Source organism: Podarcis pityusensis, assembly GCF_964106645.2.
Source record: "Podarcis pityusensis genome assembly, chromosome: 3".
Lineage (NCBI taxonomy): Eukaryota > Metazoa > Chordata > Lepidosauria > Squamata > Lacertidae > Podarcis > Podarcis pityusensis.
In genome coordinates, this window is record NC_138026.1 from 67,856,411 (window position 1) to 67,876,452 (window position 20,042).

General features: G+C 39.3%; 1 protein-coding gene across 4 annotated transcripts in view; it reads left to right on the forward strand.

Moving 5' to 3' along the window:
• Nucleotides 1–20,042, forward strand: part of SCAF8 (SR-related CTD associated factor 8) — a 74,279-nt gene that overhangs the window by 12,372 nt on the left and 41,865 nt on the right. For 3 of the 4 annotated variants that reach the window (XR_013983903.1, XM_080998364.1, XM_080998365.1), the window contains exons 4-17: nucleotides 270–431; nucleotides 2,082–2,238; nucleotides 3,312–3,442; nucleotides 4,902–5,078; nucleotides 6,154–6,236; nucleotides 8,469–8,583; nucleotides 10,660–10,791; nucleotides 11,226–11,338; nucleotides 11,461–11,654; nucleotides 12,045–12,145; nucleotides 13,112–13,225; nucleotides 13,828–13,984; nucleotides 15,738–15,868; nucleotides 19,186–19,330. Coding sequence is in view for 3 of the 4 variants with exons in the window: in XM_080998364.1 (XP_080854490.1) it covers nucleotides 270–431; nucleotides 2,082–2,238; nucleotides 3,312–3,442; nucleotides 4,902–5,078; nucleotides 6,154–6,236; nucleotides 8,469–8,583; nucleotides 10,660–10,791; nucleotides 11,226–11,338; nucleotides 11,461–11,654; nucleotides 12,045–12,145; nucleotides 13,112–13,225; nucleotides 13,828–13,984; nucleotides 15,738–15,868; nucleotides 19,186–19,330 (1,912 nt within the window). In the remaining variant the exon portion in view is untranslated. The remainder of the gene's footprint in view (nucleotides 1–269; nucleotides 432–2,081; nucleotides 2,239–3,311; nucleotides 3,443–4,901; nucleotides 5,079–6,153; nucleotides 6,237–8,468; nucleotides 8,584–10,659; nucleotides 10,792–11,225; nucleotides 11,339–11,460; nucleotides 11,655–12,044; nucleotides 12,146–13,111; nucleotides 13,226–13,827; nucleotides 13,985–15,737; nucleotides 15,869–19,185; nucleotides 19,331–20,042) is intronic. The other variant, XM_080998366.1, reaches the window with a different exon arrangement.

The following is a 20,042-nucleotide window of genomic DNA, read 5'->3' on the forward strand; positions in this document are numbered from 1 at the left end:
AGATGACCCAATAATTACTCATTATAAGGCAACCTCCTATGTTCCTATGTAAACCAATGGGAATAGAACTTTTTTTTTAAAAAAAGAGCTAAAGATAAAGAAGAATCCCCACTACATCCTGCCTGTCATTATTTTTGCAGTTACCCAGGTACATTCAACTGTTGAAACAGTATTGCAATTAGGTCAGTTGTTTTAATTTGCTATTATTGTTTCTACTACTTGCAGATTCACATATAAAATGACTGTTTTCTTTCTATATTCCTTCATAGTGTAAACCAGAATACAAGGTGCCTGGCTTATATGTCATTGACTCTATTGTTCGACAGTCTCGACATCAGTTTGGACAAGAAAAGGATGTGTTCGCTCCTAGGTTTAGCAATAACATAATTAGCACTTTCCAGAATTTATACCGTTGCCCTGGGGATGACAAGGTATGGTGATCATCTCTATTCCTCCTCCCCCCAGACAGTCCAGTAATTAAAGTTCAGCATATCTAAATTTCATTTTAGTACTGTGGGTGATAATGTATTTCTTGACAATGTCTCTGGGGAAATAGGCATACATTGCCAGTAAGAATTTGGGAGAAAGGTGTAGCAATCACCGATAAGCTTTTTAAAATAGTGACTGGAAATTTTGTGCTACTATTTGTGGAAAGTGGGAAAGAAGTATAGAGATTTTTATGTATTTTAAGTACAGGATTATCACTGTTCTCTACACCCTTACATTGTTATTATATCATGGATATTATTAATTCTTATATAATGCTTTTGTTTGTTGAAAGTGCTTCAGCTGCATAATAATAATAATAATAATGGCATGTTGCTCATGACTTATTTTTCAAATAAGTCATTCCTTGGAGGTTTTAAATCAGAGTTTGGTTGGTCATCTGTAATAGATACTTTAGCTGAGATTCCTATATTGCAGCGGGTTGGACTAGGTGACTCTTAGGTCCCTTCCAACTCTAAGATTCTATGAAAGAGGAACTGTTAATTAAGGAATAACAGCATAGTGGCTGTTGCCTTCATCTGCCAGAAAAAAGCCTTCTCAGTATATCTTCTCAACAACCCTAAAAATATTAGCAAGGAAAAAGAATCCAATGGTGTTACCCACATAGAGTTGTATCCAGTGGAGTCCCTCCACTGACAGAGGGCTTTGATCAAGCATAGGCTTATGTCAGTGGAATAATGCATTCATCTCTTTATCATGCAGCTTAATGGCACAACTATTTATATTAAAAGACAGAATTTAGGATTTTTTGTTTCATTTCCTCAGTTTCATTCAAGTCAGCCTAGCTACAAGCATAATGTGAAGCACATCAGTCTCATGTTTCATCTTTCATATATGATGGGGGTTGTATCTAATGGTGTCCCTCTGCTTACGCTTTGATCCAGTTGAGGCTGGATCAAAATGGGGAAGAGGTGATTTTTACCACACACAAAACCCCCTTCCATCTCCTATTTGCTTTAGAGTTTGTGGACCCTTTGGAACAGCATGGGAGGGAACATGCAGGAGGGAGCTACAGGTTAAGGGGCAACTGGTTTTTAAAAATACTCCTTTATATCTGATAACATGGGTTTCTTTTGAACAATTTTCTGAAACAGTTGGGAGGATCAGAAGCATGGCATAGACTTCTCTGCCGCCACTGCCACCTCTTGCATACTGGTTCCTTCATTTATTTTCAGGTTGCTGTAACTGTAATTTGCCTTGGCATGTGAAGTAGATGAGTCGCAACTTCCAGGCTAAGGCTAACCAGCACGGTGCACCCAGATGTTGGTCTGCAGATGCCATCAGCTCCAGATAGCATTGCTAATGGACAGGCACTATGGGAGTTGTAGACCATAACACCATGATTTGAAGCAGGTTTGGCAGGCATGTGATAAAGCAACCTAGAAATGGTAGAGGGAATTGACATTCAAGAGGAAAACTGGGAGCACACAAGCCCTCAACACATTTCTTCCAAACCATGTTCTGGAGAATCATCCAAATTCAGCCATCTATTCCACACTTAGTTTGGAACAGTAGGGGATGCTTATGAGGTAAATTCCAATATAAAATGTTGTGTTACCCTTGCTTCCTTTTAGAGTAAAATTGTGAGAGTGCTAAATTTGTGGCAGAAGAATAATGTGTTCAAAAGTGAAATTATCCAGCCTCTATTGGATATGGCAGCAGGAATTCCTCCTCCAGTCGTAACCCCTGTCTTGCCTGGGACAACTGCTACTATGAGTAACAATACACCAGGTAACAAAAATGTTATGAATGTTTTCCATTGTGAAAATCTGTTTCCCCGTTAATACTTCCTCATGGTTTTAATTTGGCAAAGCCTGATATGTGACACCTGCCTGTTTTATGTCTGTAGGAATGATGAACCTCATATACAGGGATTATTTTGCCCAGTGTTTTGATATTTTAATCCTAGTACTGTATCTTGTTCTTTCAGGTACCACTATAATAAATTGTAGTTAGTTGATAAGGAAAAGAAGTTTATTTAGTAAGGACCTCATACAATAGCTCTTCTTAAAAGGATTTGAATCAAATTATATTTCCGTTAATGTAAGGGTGGAGATCCTCAGGTCCAGGGCCCAAATGTTCTGACCCTTGGAATTCTTGCCATTCCATACCTCCTCAGGCCATATTTTTTTGTTCTTTGCTGCCTGAAATTTGATCTTGAAGTCTGGTAATTACTCTTGCTTGCCTGGTTGGTGTTTAGAGAGGGATGTGTGTAAACATATCCAAGGCTTTCATATAGGGGTATGATGCCAACTAAGTTCTCTTTGCTTCAAATTTGACTGGTTGATAATGATGAGATGGCCTTTCTGTCTGATGGTTTTCAACTGGTATACTTTTGTGTGCATTGTTCAAGGAATAGAGTTACTTTGTGCTGCTCGTGGTCCTTGCCTGTAGGATTATCATATGGGTCAAGTACAAGTTGTCATCCTAGGTAGTTCCATTAATTTTTATTTTAGTTTTAATTTAACAGTTTGTATACCACTTAATCATAGTCTTCTCAGGAAACCCAGTAAAATAAAACTGAAAATGTGTTAAAACTTGAAAATCAGAATAAGTTAATTGTTGGGGAGGCCTGGCTTTCACATGGTTTGCTGAAGCTCTGTTCAGAGAGAGAGAGAGAGAGAGAATTTTGGTTGATTTGTATTTTCGCAATATGCAGCTATTCTCTTTACATATATGTGTTCACAGCCTAGGCTAAAAAAAACAACAGCCCTGGCTCTTGTATGTCTTCTACCTTCCCTTCCCCATTCATTCTCTTTACATACTTTTTATTACATGCTTCCTGCCTTTCCCCTTGATTTCAGGAACGCCTGTGACACCTGCTACACCAGCCAATGTGGTCCAAAGTTTACCTGATCCTTGGGTGTCTCAGATAACTAATACAGATACTCTTACTGCTGTAGCACAGATCTTGCAGAGTCCACAAGGCCAACAGGTAAAGTGTGTTCGGCTTTAAAACAAAATCACAGAATTGGGTAATTAACCTCCTTACTTATATGTTTAGTTTAAATTGTCCATGAAAGGTCCAAGGGTATTTCCCCCCCCCTTTAATTTATTATTGATTTGTCAAATGCTCGTATTGGATGTGATACTGAATGCCAGCATGATAGGTACCCTTGTATGTCAGTATGTTTCCAAAAGAGTAATGCATGAGATATCCCTCCCTGATCTGACTTGTGTTTTATGATTTGTAAATATGGTTTGGACCTGGTCCAACTGGACCGGGATTTTAGGGAAATCTCGAGAAATCCCTTTGCATTGCAAAACAAGAACAGTTGTAACTTTTTTTTTTTACATAGGAATATGAAATATGGAGACTTGGTAGGCCGTATAGAGGAGTTTAACTCTGTAAAATGTTATATGGCTATCTCCAGGGGTTTTCATGTTATCATCTTTAAAGTTTACTTTTTTTTTTTTTTAAAAGCAAATAATCTTTCAATAAAAAGTGTGCTCAGTTATGTCAATTTTCATGCTCCTATGTTTGCCCTAAATTGATAATAATGATAATGCTAAGTTAAGTAGATTATGTCCACAATGTTTGGCTGGCTGGCTTATAATAAATTGTAATTAATAATGATGGTGATAATTCTTCGCTGTGAGAAGATACTAAAATAAAAAAAGACAGGTAACAAAATTTTGTTTTTGTTTTAATGATGGAACTGGCATTGATTGTAAAAGGATAGAAAATAAACACAAACTGAATGAATGCCACCCAGTCCCACCAAACACTTTTTAAGAAACAGAACCTACAAAAGAGTTCTGCATTTAAAACTTTCACAGACACATGCAGTAATTGAAGAGTGTTGGGTGGGGTAATAGCATTCTAGGCATACCCTACAGCTCTCATTAAGCATAGTTCAGCTCCCCTGTTTCCCCTTTCACCACCATTCTATGGTGTCGTAATTAATAATTGCAGCATTTCAGAGACACACTTTTGAGAGTTTTGAGCTACGCATCGACACAAATCTGTACAAATTGATTGAGACAATCTTATCCTGCCTGTCGTGATTTGTAACTGCTTCAGCCTAATCTGGACAGGATACACATCGGCCTAAATCAGCTCTTGGGATTTGGCCAGACTGGGTGCAGAGCCCTGATATCCACCTTTTTTTCCTTTCAGCATTTCTCTGGAAGCAGTTACTGTTTTCCGAAAATTGCTTGAACGAGTTGAATGTTGCGTATAAAATATAAGCCAATACAATAAATAATAATGCATATATAAATGGGTTTGTTTTGTTTTGGTGTTTTGCCATCCCTTGTCTATCAAAGCACATTTTAAGAATAGCTGGGCATAAATGGAAATTAATTTTCGAAGTCAAATTATATGTTTATTTTATAAATGTGTACATAACACTAGCAAAAATGTCATTTCTCTCTTCTTCCCCTCATTCCAGCTTCAACAACTAATACAGACACTGCAAATGCAACAGCAGAAACCACAGCCGTCATTACTTCAAGCACTGGATGCAGGTCTCGTCGTTCAGTTACAAGCCCTCACTGCACAACTTACAGCTGCTGCCGCTGCTGCCAATACACTTAACCCACTAGAACAGAGTGTCTCTTTTAACAAGGTAGAAGTTGATCTACCAAGTTTGAGAAAGGTTGCTAGAATTTGAAGAATATATTTCCAAGGATTTTGTTTCCTTGTTTCCCTTTTGCTTTGTTTTTAAAATAGATTTTTAATATCTTCTAAATCTTAAGGTGTTAATAGAAAATTTTTACTAAAATATGTCAGCTTCTTAAAATATTTTAGAGGTGATATGCTGAATCTTTCATCTTCTTTCAGCGATGTTGGCCCTGATCTAGAAATATGTTTAACAAATCAAAGGGTCAAAATGTCACCTAGATTGAGAGATGAGCCTGAATCCAAGCCCCTTCCTGATACGGGGATGGTGGGGGTATGTGGATGCAGTTCCCCATACCTGCAACCAGATGATCCATATTCACACCATGTCTGGTGCTTTAATATGCAGTTATTGACCCAGTGTTGGGAATTGCATGTACAGACCCGGATGCTGGATCACTGAACTAGTTTTTCATCAAATCTACTTTTTAAAGGTAACAGACAGTTGAGTTTCTTTCTTTGCAATCCCAGGAGCTTACTTATGAATGCAGTAGCTATTTTATGCTGACTGGTCTAAACCTTGACCTAGCCATATGAAGCAGCTTACGTGTACATAATTCTGTACTGCTGGCACCAGCTTTAAATTGGTTGATGGTTGCTTATGTGTCAGTACACCAGCATAAACCTGGGACATAGATCCCTGATTCAGTAAGGTAACCCAATTTAAATATACCACTAGTTTTATACATATGTATAGGTAACCCAATTTAAATGGGGCACTGGCTGCATTTGTTTGAGGTGTGCTGGTTTTTTCTAGCATATCAAACATCACATTTAACCCAGGCATAAGATGTAACCGTACAAAGAACTAAGTTGTATTCATTAGTCTCATCCTATTTATGGCTTATCTGTATTACCATTTTCATATGCCAAGTAAGTAAAATATATACAGACATATGAAAATGTACATTTCCAACAGGCCAAAAATAAACAAGTAAGCTAGTGTGCCCTCCTTTTAACATGCCATCTTGAATAGTTTGTGTATATAGTGCATTTCTAATGCATTGTTTGTTTTCTCCTAGAAGCTGATGGATAGGTTTAGCGATTTTGGTGAAGAAGCTGACATTAATGAAGAACCTAAAAAAGAAACTCCAACTTCCCAACTGTAAGACTTCACTTCGTTTAATATATCAAGTGGAAATAGTGTGAAAAGTAGACTTCCTGGTTGCTTGGTTTGCTTGCTTGCTTGCAAAGCGGAGGGGCTGCATGTGTAGACAGAATGCTCATTTCTATATTGGCCTATTAAGCTAATAAGTGATAATCTAAAAGCAGTATTTAATTAAAAGCACTTCTAAACCACTTTATATAAATGTACCTATTTTATATTGAAGTATCTTTGGGTGTACCTATTTAGATTCCCTTTTTTCAAACTTTGTTAGGTGGGCAAAGGCAAAACAATTAGTTACATTACTTATTATAATATCTAGTGCTATGTTAGTCCCAGCGAATTAATAAGGCTTTTCTTTACTTCAGATTTTCATTGGATTTAAATCTCAGTGGAAACTTCTAAAATGAGTTTAATTTTCATTGAAGCCTTTTGGTTGCAGAGTTTGCTACTTTTGATATTGTTCCTGTTACGCTGAATGTTGCTTGTTTCAAAGTTGCTTGTCTTTTACAAAAAATGATTTGCTGTAGCAGATGTTAGAATCTTGTACTCTGTCCTTAAAACATATTTTCAAAGTCCCATGCTTCATTAATCTAAATGTACATAGAACATTGGCTTGGATACTAACTTCCATGGGTTGTGTTCTTCTCTGTTTTAAACTGTCATATTGTATCAGTGAGTATGTTGCAAACTTCTTGAGCAGTTTCTTTTGAAGGAGAAAGGAGTGGTACGAGTTCCTTTGATAAATACTTTCTTGCTTCCCCCTTCCTACTGGAGCCCTTTGTGCTGCCAAAAGCTGCTTCCTGGGGAGCCTTCTAAACTAGCATAAGATTTGGCCCTCGGAGTTGTAACAAGAGCAAGAATACAGGGAGGCCTGCAACAGCATCTTTGGGTCAAAGCTATTATAGTAACCTCAAGGCTATAGCAACAGATTGCAAATTAGTGTAAAATTCAGTTGTATTACTGAATAGGGCTGGGTGATACCTGATTTTCAACATCATGATATATCACCAGCTAAATATCACAATATTGAGATATATCACCATATGGTTGAGGGCCTTGCTGCGCCTCCCTGTGGTCCGAGGGTCCCACTGTATCTCCTCGCAGCTGCAGAGGGCGTGCTGCACTTCCTTGTAGCAGCTATGGGCCTTGATGAGGCTCCCTGCGGCGGTGGAGGGCCTTAAAATGTAAGGAAGTAGTAGATTTCACAAAAATATTAAACCTCCATATAAAATATTTAATGTATTTTAAACTAATTTAAGAGTACTTTAGGTGATTTACTAGTCAAGTTGCATCTGCTTCCCCACTCAGAGGTCTAAGTGGAATCTGTGCATGTGTAAGCCCCACTGAGTTCAACTAAACTTACTTCTGCTTTCCTGGGGGTAAGCCTCATTGAATTCAGTAGGGCTTGCTTGTGAGTACATACGCATTTGCCTGCACTGCTTACCGAAAAACACCTTCCCCATCATTCTCACATACTACCCAACCTCCCATTTCAGCATAAGGCAGCTAGTTAATCCACTCCCCTCCACCATCACCCCACAGAAGCTGCCCCACAGAAGCCCTCATCCACCCATCTCTTCCTTTTTGTCAAAGGGAGGGAGGGAGGGCAAGCAAAAAGCTAGTCTTATTTAAACTTTTAAAAACCCTTTCTTTTTAATATGGAGGAAGGCTATTTAGGGGGAACCAACAAGACAAATACCACCAGAAAATGAAAATAAAACTCTTCGCCCTCTTTTTTTCCACTGGTGGGGGTGAATGTGAGGGAAGAAAGAAGTGCTTTCCAGTTTTTTGTTTACTTTTTTTACTTTTCCCAGGATATTTGATTGTCTAGCTGGGGGGGGGGGTCTCCTCCTGGATTGTTAGCAGACTCTGAATAATTAGCTGAGTAAGTGGAAAGATACTATGAAGCTGAAAGTGTTTGCTGGTTTGTGTGAGGGCTTATCATCATTTCTTACAGGTTAGAGTGAGGCATGAGAGAGCAAACAAAGCAGGAGACCAGGTGCCTGCAATTAATCTGTAAAGTATCTGTCAAGTATAGGTTCAACTGAGCTACCCCCTTGGAAGCTGTCAAGTCTCCACCTTTTGTTCACCAGTATATTGCCTTGTTGAAACACTTACCACGATATGGCGATTTATCGCACAGCCCTATTACCGAACTTGTTTTTGTATTAAAGCAATCTATAAGATTATTACTAGAAGCTGATTGACTGTTCTAATTGTGTGTTTTAGGCCTCTTGTATCTGAATCTGTGAACAACTCACTTTTTCACCAACTAGCTGAACAGTTACAGCAACAAAACCTAGAACATCTCCGCCAGCAGCTTCTGGAGCAGCAACCTCCAAAGGTATAATATTTTCTTTTTTGGACGATAGGTGGCCATCTTTTTAGTATTATTACTATGTTTCTAGTTAGCAAAAGTGATTTTTACTTTAATGTTTTTTATCATAAAAGCAGAAAAGCATTACAACTTACTTTTAATGTTTTTCACACAGTGAAGGCAGCAGTACAAAGAGGCACACATGCAACTGTGTGTGTGTTTTGAAGTGATTTCTTCTGATCAGTTGCCACCAAGAAGCACTTCCCTGAGATCAAAAAGTGCTTGGGGATGAGGGTTTGGTGAAAGTGGCTTAAACGCAAACTGGAGTATGTAGCAATATCCCAATGACATTCTCTTTAAGCAGCTTTCAAGGCCAAAGTTCAAACTATTCAAGTGGGGTGGCAGAAGGTTATGAAGAAAGGCTTGCATAATTTAGGCCTTTTTTCTTAGTGTCATAACCCCGAAATAATACTAGTAGTAAACATCCCTTCATAACTGTGTGAATTTGGAGCATAGCAGCCCTACTTTGTAGATTTACATAGTTTTGCAAAGGACTTGTACAAAGAGTATCTGAATTGAGAGACTAGGAATGGATTTGAAAGAAAATTGATTGTTTCAGTAAAAATATTCTGATAGCAGAAACACAGCTAAAGTGGGAATTAGATAATAGTTATAAATACATTTGGGGGGATTCTGACTTAGAGGCGTTCAGTTATAATCCGACAGATCGTAGCTTCACCCCATTGGCTCAACAGCCAAGCACATACACCAAAGGTCTGAACCTGCTGTTCCTCTCGTACTGAGCAGGATTACGATCGCAACAACACATCATCAGTAGGGTAAAACTAACCTCTCTCACAACAGTCTAGTTATAAATAGTCATCAAATGAAATACAGTGGTACCTCGGGTTACATACACTTCAGGTTACAGACGATTCAGGTTACAGACTCCGCTAACCCAGAAATAGTACCTCAGGTTAAGAACTTTGCTTCAGGATGAGAACAGAAATCGTGTTCCGGCGGCACAGTGGCAGCAGGAGGCCCCATTAGCTAAAGTGGTGCTTCAGGTTAAGAACAGTTTCAGGTTAAGAACGGACCTCTGGAACGAATTAAGTACTTAACCCGAGGTGCCACTGTACAGGGTTTGCATAGTGAAAAGGTGTTGGCAAACTTTGAGATGGATGAATTAAAAATCGTATACAGCTGAACAGAGTTGTAATGCTGAGAATTAGTTTAATATTGGTATTCTTCAGTACTGGTTTCCTTTTTCAGGAGAATTTGTTTCATTTTTCAGGAGATAACCTGAGTAGATTTGCCACTAGATGTCACCAAGCATTGACATCTAACACACTTCTAACATATCCATCTGGATTTATGAATCTATGCTCTGAGTGGCATTTGATGGAGTCATAATTTTAGTCTCAAAAAGCAGCAAATTTGTTAACTTCTCCTGTGTAACATATATATATATATACCGTATTTTTCGCTCTATAAGATGCAACAGACCACAAGACGCACATAGTTTTTGGAGGAGGAAAACAAGAAAAAAAATATTCTGAATCTCAGAAGCCAGAACAGCAAGAGGGATCGCTGCGCAGTGAAAGCAGCAATCCCTCTTGCTGTTCTGGCTTCTGGGATAGCTGCACAGAGCGCATTCACTCCATAAGACGCACACACACTTCCCCTTACTTTTTAGGAGGGAAAAGGTGAGTCTTATAGAGCAAAAAATACGGTATATTGTAAACCACCCTGTGATCCTCAGATGAAGGGCAATATAGAAATTTAATAAACAAACAATAAATGTAATTTTTGATGCAACAGTTCCTTAAAATGCAGAACTTTGCATTCTAAGTTCATCTTACAATATTTTTCGCAGTTCATAATATTAATGTTTTGATTCCTCACTAGAATTGCAACAGCTCTTCTCTTGGTCTTTTCACATAATTGGGCAAAAATAAACAAACCAACAAATATTCTAATAATGATACAGGTTTATGCCAAATGGGGTTGCTACATATGTACAGCATGCCTCTTCCTGCTAAGCCAGTACAGTTTCAGGTAAAACGGATGGAAATATTAACCTTGCATAATTTCTTTTTGCAGGCAAGTCCTGAGGAAACACAAGAAGGGAATTTTGGCTCTGAGCATTCAGCATCACCTTCACAAGACAGCAGCCACCAACAGTTTTTAGAAGTAGAAACAAATCTTGACAATTCAATGGATGTTCAACAACAGGTGAAATTCGCTGTTTCTATTTGCATCTATAAAGTGTGATCTCTGTGGTTACAGTTTACAAGACCAGTAATGTAAATTTTGTAAAATAAAGGATAAATGCACTAGCCTTTGTTAGGGTCTTTCTGGGCAGCAATATGCTATAGATATGATACTGGGCCTAAGAATTCTTCCCCATTCATTGAACAGATGGTTGCTATCCTTTCTGAAGGAAGTGATAATTTCATGAATATGTGCGCCACTAGAGAATAGCACATATACCCTCAAATTTTGCATGTGGGGATTTTCCCACATCACACTTTCCTGCATATAGAACTGCAATGAGGAATAAGACCTTCATATGCAAGCCATTTTGTGCATATAGATTGCTTTTGCGAAATTATTGTGAGCATGTTTTCCTGTACTTTGGTGTGAGCCCCTCTTTCTTCTATATTCAGGACATGGACATAGATGAAGGTCAAGAAGTTGTAGAACAAGAGGTATTTGAGCAAGAGGAAAAGAAACCTGTAGTTCCTTCAAGATCAAGAACACGTTCAAGATCCCGCTCAAGGTAATTTTGTAATTTTCTTCATATAGTAGATTTTTTTTTGTCCCAAAGTTCAAAAACCAAAATGAGTTTTGTGCTTTTCTTATGAGTGTTATGTTAGCAGCATTAAACTGATTATTTTACAGGTCTCCAAGAAAAAGAAGGTCCAGATCACGATCTGGCTCTAGAAAGCGTAAACATAGAAAGCGTTCGCGCTCTAGATCAAGGGAAAGGAAGAGGAAGTCCTCCAGGTCCTACTCAAGTGAAAGAAGAGCTAGAGAGAGGGAAAAAGAACGACAGAAAAAAGGGTTGCCTCCTATACGGTCAAAAACACTAAGTGGTAAGTCATCTGCTTGCAGTTTAATGTTTCTAAGAATAAAATAATATTTAATGTGTTATTAGTCATTCTTTCAAAAGAAGCAGAGGGTTGAGACTGATTTCTTGGGATATTTTTTTCTAACATTTCCTAATTCACTTTCCTACAATGTGTTTACAGTACATATTAGTTTTGGCATGAGATTTTACATGCTTTATGGTAGGGGTTAGTTAAGAGTAGAATTCTCTGCTTAAATTAAACAATTGTATTTATTGGTTTGATACATTACATGCCCTGTGCAAGGCCCCAACTTGCTTTAGCTTGTCTGTGGCAAAAGCCTGCGTAAAAGATTCCAGCTTAAGTGAACATATGCGACAAACTCTTATTTGATTTATCCAAAATTTGTTTTTACAGTCTGCAGTACTACACTTTGGGTTGGTCAGGTGGACAAGAAAGCCACCCAGCAAGATTTAACCAATTTATTTGAAGAATTTGGACAAATAGAATCTATAAATGTAAGTGAAATAATCAGCATATTTCTTTTTAAAAATAATATAACCTTGTTTGAACAGTTGTGTACTCGTTAGTAGAAAATAAGAGTTAGTACATAGCGGTAAGGGATGTGGGTGGTGCTGTGGGTTAAACCATTGTGCTGCTTGGGCTTGCCAATTGAAAGGTCAGCGGTTTGAATCCCTGCGACGGGGAGAGCTCCCATTGTTCTGTCCCAGCTTCTGCTAACCTAGCAGTTTGAAAGCACACAGTGCAAGTAGATAAATAGGTACCGCTCTGGCGGGAAGGTAAATGGCATTTCCGTGCACTGCTCTGGTTTCGCCAGAAGCGGCTTAGTCATGCTGGCCACATGACCTGGAAAAATTGTCTGCGGAAGTGGACAAACGCCGGCTCCCTCGGTCCTTAAAGCGAGATGAACGCCGCAACCCCAGAGTCATTCACAACTGGACTTAATTGTCAGTGGTCCCTTTACCTTTACCTTTTTACATAGAGGTAACTGTACTTCCTAGCTAGTTCTAGAGGAATTTAAGTGGAGTTCTGCTTACACAACAAGGCAGGTTTGCCTGCCTCTCCATTGCATCTGCAGCTCATTGTGGTTCTTGAAACGTCACTCCTGAAAGTCAGGTTGACCCTCCAGAATGGCATGGTAGGTGCTGAAGGAGGGGAAACTGACATAAAGTGTGTGCATGTGGTGGTGGTGGAGACGGGATCACAGCTGAAAGAGTGTTGTGGAGTCACCTTCTTGACACTTGGTGTCACTGCTGTGTACTGGGGCAGGGCAGTGGTAAGGTCAGAGCTTTGTGAGCACAGGATTGGAGTACCAGAGACTTTGACTGATGCACAGCTCTGCACATTCTTAGTAAGTGGCAGCAACAGCAGAGTTGAGAGGATAGCACTGCCCCGCCATGATGGCCATTCCTGATTCCTAACCGTTAGTTTACATTTTACTATTACTTGACTCTTGCTTATAGATGATCCCTCCCAGGGGCTGTGCGTATGTCTGTATGGTTCATAGACAAGATGCCTATCGTGCGCTTCAGAAACTAAGCTCTGGATCCTACAAGATTGGATCTAAAATTATTAAGGTACGTCTTCATATTATTCATCTTCAAGATAAATTATAGTAATTGTTTGCTTTCATATACAGTGAAGAATATAACATTTCATGGTTGGTAATACCTATAGTTACTGAGAAAAAATAGGAATTTCTTAATACTCTAGAATAATTATCTTGTCAAGACAGTGATTAGAATTACAAGTGGAATATTTCAAAATGGGAAATCAACAGGAACACAGTTTTAAAACACCAGTTAATATAACTTTATGGCTGGTGGTAACAGTATCTGCATTAGAGCATCATTTGGGGGGGATTGTTACAGGGGAAGAATTTCAGGCAAGTACAACACAATAATTATAGAGGACAAAGGGCTCAAAGAATTTGGTTTGTGCTAAATAACTTGATAATGAAGTTGTAGAAAGTATAACTCAAAAGAGAAAAATAGTTACATGATGGTGAAAGAATTCATTTTAATTTGGATATATTGAAGGTTTTGCATAGCGAGTTCTTCCATCTTATGAACAATGTAATAGGACTGTTGGTTAGTATGTTTGAAAGGAGATCAAAAGCCTGGTAGAAATGTTAGTTGTGATTTATTTCCATAACTATTGAATTGCATTCTATTTTCAGATTGCATGGGCTTTAAACAAAGGTGTGAAAACTGAATACAAACAATTTTGGGATGCAGATGTTGGAGTTTCATATATACCTTGGGAAAAAGTTAAATTGGATGATTTAGATGGCTTTGCAGAAGGAGGCATGATTGACCAGGAAACAGTAAATAGTGGTAAGAATGGTTTATTTATTTTCATTATTTGTTACAGAAAAATGTGTTTCCAAGATACTAGATGTGCCCATTAGAATGATAATGACAGGTGTTTTTTATCATACTAATTAAGAGGTAGGCTAGCAGTTGGCAGTCAGACTGAATCATAAGTGTCCAGTTTCTAAAGTCACTAGAAAATTTCTGTCTTGCACTAGATTGATTGCCAGACTAAGACTGCAGTCCTCTATACCCTTCTTTGGCAGTAAGTCCCATTCAGCTCATTAGGACTTACTGAGTAAGCTTCTTTAGGACTGATTGACAATACTAAACTAATTCACTAAGGAGTCAGTTCCATACGGCATACTTGTATTTACTTCTGAGTAAACATGTAGGATTGTGCTCTAAAACTTACCATATTAGATCTTCTAAGGATGGTATAACAAAAAAACTCTAGTTAATGGTTTTCAACAAACTGTCGATATAAGAGTTTCTAAAACTATCAGGCACGAATTGTTGACTGCCTTCACTGTAGATTCAACAAGCAAGTTTAGTAGTTCACATCTAGCTGTGCATAAGAGTTTTCATGAATTGGCTATGACCGGGCAGTTTTTCTGAGCATATCCCCTTATTCTCCAGTCATTAAAAAGATTTAGGTTTCATGGAAAGTATTCTGAAAATGTTTTAATATTTTCAATTTATTATGGTGGACGATGAAGTGTTCAGATTGGGCTGTTCCTCTTGCATGAGACTCAGGCAGGAGCAAAGAATTGTGGGAGGTAGACCACTGTTTTGGCTGTTATTCAACTGAGCCCTCTGTAACTCCTTTCTTTGTTATTCTTAGTTACAGTCATACCTCATGTTACCTCCGCTTCACGTTACGTTCTTTCAGGTTACGTCCTGCGGCAACCCGGAAGTACCGGAAAGTGTTACTTCCGGTTTCGCCACATGCACAGAAGTGGCGAATTGCAACCCGCGCGTGCGCAGACGTGCCGCTGTGGGTTCTGCTCTTTTCGTGTTGCGAACGGGCCTCCGGAACTGATCCCGTTCGCAACCAGAGGCACCACTGTACTTGGCAATCTTCCTCTTCTGAATCTGCTTGTCTGATACTTTGTCCTGTCTTTGTTACTGTTTGGTGTCTGCCCTTTGATTTGTCCTCCGCTAAAGTAAAACACCCCCCCCCCCAAAAAGAACCCTGTCTCCCAGCTATACGTCTTTTGCTATTCCATGTTCAGTGTTTTGCTTCTATTTCCAATTAATTATTTACTTTTGGGCTTTATTTCCTGTTGCTGGCAGTTGCTGTTTCAGCGGTTGGGCTGCCATTCTCCTCAATGATTTTTGCGGCTTGGGCTACCTGTTGCAGCAACCACACGCTACTTCCTTAACAGTTTCTTACTGTGTACATTATATGACATTATTATTTCTTTTGCATTACATTGTCAGGAAGTGGATGGTATATATACCTGAATTTTATTATGGGTTGATTTTCTTTACTCTGGTTCTTGGTCACGTGTTAGCCGGGGGGAGGTAGGCCCTTGTATTTAATTTAGTTTTAGATTTTTGTGACCATGCTCCTGCTTGGCGCGTCTGAAAAACTGAGAAGCGGTCTAACTCACACAATTATTTGCTTCTGCCTGAGTCTCGTACAAGAGAAACAGCCCAATCTGAACACTACATCATCCACCTAATAAATCTACTATTCAGGTAAGACCAATTGTCCTTTTCTTTCTTTATTGAAACACTAATTAAATCTGGTTATCTTGTTTCTTTTCTTAAGAATGGGAAACTGCAAGAAGCTCAGAGACCACAAAAGAGCCTGTGCAAACAACCCAGACTACAACAGTTGACAAGACCACAGCCGTAACAACCCAAACAGAAACTTACACACAGTCTGTCACTATGCTACAGGTTAGTATTGGACTCAATTCTGTCTTTGCTTTTCTCATCCAGGAAAGGTAGTCAGACATGGAATGGGTTATATTCTGTGTCAGCAAGCAGGACTTGAAATTTTCTGGTTTCAAAAGTTTTTACTCTGCCCTTCTTGATTATTGCTGCCATCTAGCACAAAAGCCTGACTTTTGCAGCCTGCAAAGCCAGGCAGGTTTTGCTTCCCCTTTTAGCAGAGACTTTTCTTAAGGTTTCTGACCCCTTGCAGTTTGTAGGAGAAGTCCCCCTCATCCCCCATACCATTTGAAAAGAAGAAAGCGAAGAATTGATACTTCTGTTATGGGGTCTTGGCATGGGCATAGTCAGGCATTATGTTGGGGGGGGGGAGCAGAACTGAGTTATCTGTGACACGATTGGTCAGTTAAGCATTTTTATTTATTTTCTTGATTGGGGCAGCAGCTGCTCCCAACCACAACCCCTTGGCTATGCCCATGGATCTTAAAGCAAGTTGTCCAGGAAGATTGCTCTCCAATAAGCTGAAGGGCTGCTAACTGCAGAAGGAAGGGGGTATATGCTAAAATAGATAGACTACATGTCCAGCCCTCAAGAGAGAGTACTCAGCTAGTAAGGGACCACTGATATAGCCAGTCTGGCAAAGAATGAGGGCTCCCAATCTTCCCAGCAGCAGTGGGGAACGACCTGCTGCCCGGGGATAGGGGATAATAATAATAATAATAAATTTTATTTATATCCCGCCCTCCCCAGCCAAAGCCAGGCTCAGGGCGGCTAACAACAAACAAATAATCAAACAATCAAATAATCCAACATTCTAAAACATTTCATTATAAAATTAATTAAAATCAATTTAATGGCAACCGTTAAGCAAAGTTCTGTGCAGGTTGCCAGAGGAGGGAGTCAGGCTGGGCCCTGACCAAAGGCCTGGTGGAACAACTCTGTCTTGCAGGCCTTGCGGAAAGATGTCAGGTCCCGCAGGGCCCTAGTCTCTTGTGACAGAGCGTTCCACCAGATTGGAGCCGCAGCCGAGAAAGCCCTGGCTCTAGTTGAGGCCAGCCTAACCTCTCTGAGGCCTGGGACCTTCAGGATGTTTTTATTTGCAGACCGTAGGTTCCTCTGTGGGGCATACCAGGAGAGGCGGTCCCGTAGGTACGAGGGTCCTAGGCCGTATAGGGCTTTAAAGGTTAAAACCAGCACCTTAAACCTGATCCTGTACTCCACCGGGAGCCAGTGCAGCTGGTATAGTACCGGATGACAGTAGAGTAAGCCCCCCAAATAGAGACAGTGGATATTCCATCCCCCCCATCTTCCATTATAATTTATAAGTCAGAATTAACTCACCTCCAACTCAACACACTTTCCCCAAGGATGATCAGGATCAAAATCACTCTAGCTTTGATGACACAGAATGAAACCCCTTGTGCTCATCACCAGTGGGCAGATCAGAATGCTCCAGAATCAGGAAGGTGTCTCCTCCAATGCTTGCTGAGCACCCAGGTAACATGGATCACATCATTGTGCTCCTTCTTGTTTCTGGAGCATTCCTATCTGTTCACTGGTGGTGAGAAGAGGGGCTTTGTTTAGAGCTGCTGTCTGATCAGGGGCTAGAAGGCTGCCAGAATAGGCTCATGGACCAGCATTTTGCCACCCCTGATTTACAGTAAATCTCTCTCCCTGCATGCTCACTTTCCCAATGCTCTAGTTAGCTGTGAGTTGAAGAAACACCCAATTATTAGTACTCCATAATTATGAGTATCTTTTATTGTCTATGCAATGTAAAGTGACACTAACTATACACTTTTAACCATTTTTATGTCTAAAGGTTGTGCATCTGAAGGAAATATATATATAGAGAGAGAGAGATGATTATTATTATTTGATTGATTGATTGAATTTATGTACTGCCCTATACCCAGAGGTCTCAGAGCAGGTCACATAAAAGATCAACATAAAAATCACAATATATATAATCAAAATAAAAATAACAACCCAATAACACCCTAAAATATGCTGCAGGTTTAAGATGGTCTGAAGAGATATTTATTTAGTATATACATCCCTAAGTCCGAAAGCAGGCCTAGCATCCAGGTGATGATTCTTTCAGTGCTGAAAGATTATGATTGTCCTTTTCTGTGTGGAGGTCCCACTCACAGTCATTAGCATGGGCACTTATTTCAGCCTCTTGACAATCACCACAAAATGGACCAGAGGAAATCCTTCAGTAGAGTCAAGCCCTAAGCACATAGTGTTAGTTTTATTCAGCTCCGGCCCTTGAGCTGATATGGCTCATCTTGCCTTGAGCCCAGCAGAGTAAACATCCCAGAGTCCGCAAACGAAAGGATGAAGCAGATATGGTGCTACATTGCCAAGCTTTATTTCTAACCTATGCTGAGAGCATACAAATATACATCTTGTCTCTGTGAGAAGCAGAGAGCAACTCCCAAAGAAACGAAAGAACAAAGAAACAGGAAACCAGTGAACGTCACATCCAGTCTCCCTTTCCCGTGAGAATTGAACAGTATCTGCACTGTGGAATGAAAACAAAGTCCCATGACTTGCAGCTGCTGCTCAGTGAGGGAAACAGAAACTAACACATAGGTGGTAGACAAGTGTGACAAGAATCTCCTCTGAACCTCTAAGGATAAGTGGTTGCTTTTAGACATCCAGTTCCTATTTTCTCTCTGGATGAGTTTGAAAATTGGATTTCCTGTGAATTTTCATTGTACACTAATGATGAAAAGGCAATATTCCCTGCCGGTCGTATGTTATTAGATTCTGCTCTGCTCACTGCGGGGTCTCTCCAGATCTGGGAGTTTGTTTTTGTGAGTTTAATTGTTTATGTTTTTGCTTAATTATTTCAGGGATCTCTTTTTCTCTTACTTAGTCATTTGTTTCTTTCAATTAACCAAAATACCTTTGAGTTAGCTTTTTGTGTTAAGGACTTTCTGTATTCACTTAAGCTCCAAAATGTTGGGAAATTTCAGCCAATCAGACATGATTTTTAGGCAATATTGATACAGTACAATAGTGCTGGTTGGCTGTGGAGGAGATCAGAGCAGTGTACAGTAGATTTAGTAAGAAGTGACACTGCAAGATGGAGCAGGCTTAACAGCCTTTAATTCACATTTTGGAAGACCATAGTTACTATTGTCATTGTGTAGATTTTGATTCTAATTATTACTTATACATCCCAATACTAGGCATGTTTTCCAGAGGAAGTAATGCTACATTCAGTGAGACTTACTTCCCAGTAAATCTGCATAGCCTTAAAATAACGGGATTATGTAAATATTGAAGACATACTTTACTTTTCTCCTAAACAGATTCCTGTAGCTCCATCTGTGCCAGCAGTTAGTTTAGTACCACCAACATTTCCTGTTACAATGTCTGTCCCTCCTCCTGGCTATAGTCCAATTCCTCCACCTCCCTTCATGAGAGCAAGCTTCAATCCTTCACACCCACCTCCTGGTAAGTTACCTTTATATAATTTAGACATAAATTTATGCATAAATTCACATAGATTGATCTGATTAAAAGATCCATACTTGGATGTAAACTTCATTGAATCCTGTGGGATTTGCTTCTAAGTATGCATACATAGGATGGGCTGTTGGAGTTAACTGACGTATGTTTATTTAACTTCTAATGCTTAAATGATACTCCTTTATTTCATTAAAATTTATACACCACTTGATTGTAAAAACCTCAGAACGGCTTACAAGAAGATGAAACAATAAAATAAAAAACCCCATACAACTGCACTTTAAAACACAAAAGATGCAAAACAGAATATATTGGTTTAAATAATACCGCTTGCTCATAATTTTAATTCAGTCAAGCACTTGCAAATACAGTTGTACCTTTGTTCTCGAACGGAATCCATTCCGGAAGTCCGTTCAACTTCCAAATATGTTCGAAAACCAAAAAGCAGCTTCCGATTGACTGCAGGAGCTTTCTGCACTCTTATATCAGAAGCCACGTTGGATGTTCGGCTTCCCAAAAAAGTTCACAAACTAGAACACTCACTTCCAGGTTTGTGGCATCCGGGAGCCAAAACGTTCGAGACAAGGTGTTCGAAAACCAAGGTACGACTGTATGCAGTGAATGTTGTCTTCTATACAAATAAGTTATTCAGATCACTTTTGCTGGCTTTGTCTATTCAGATTTATTCTTTGTTTCT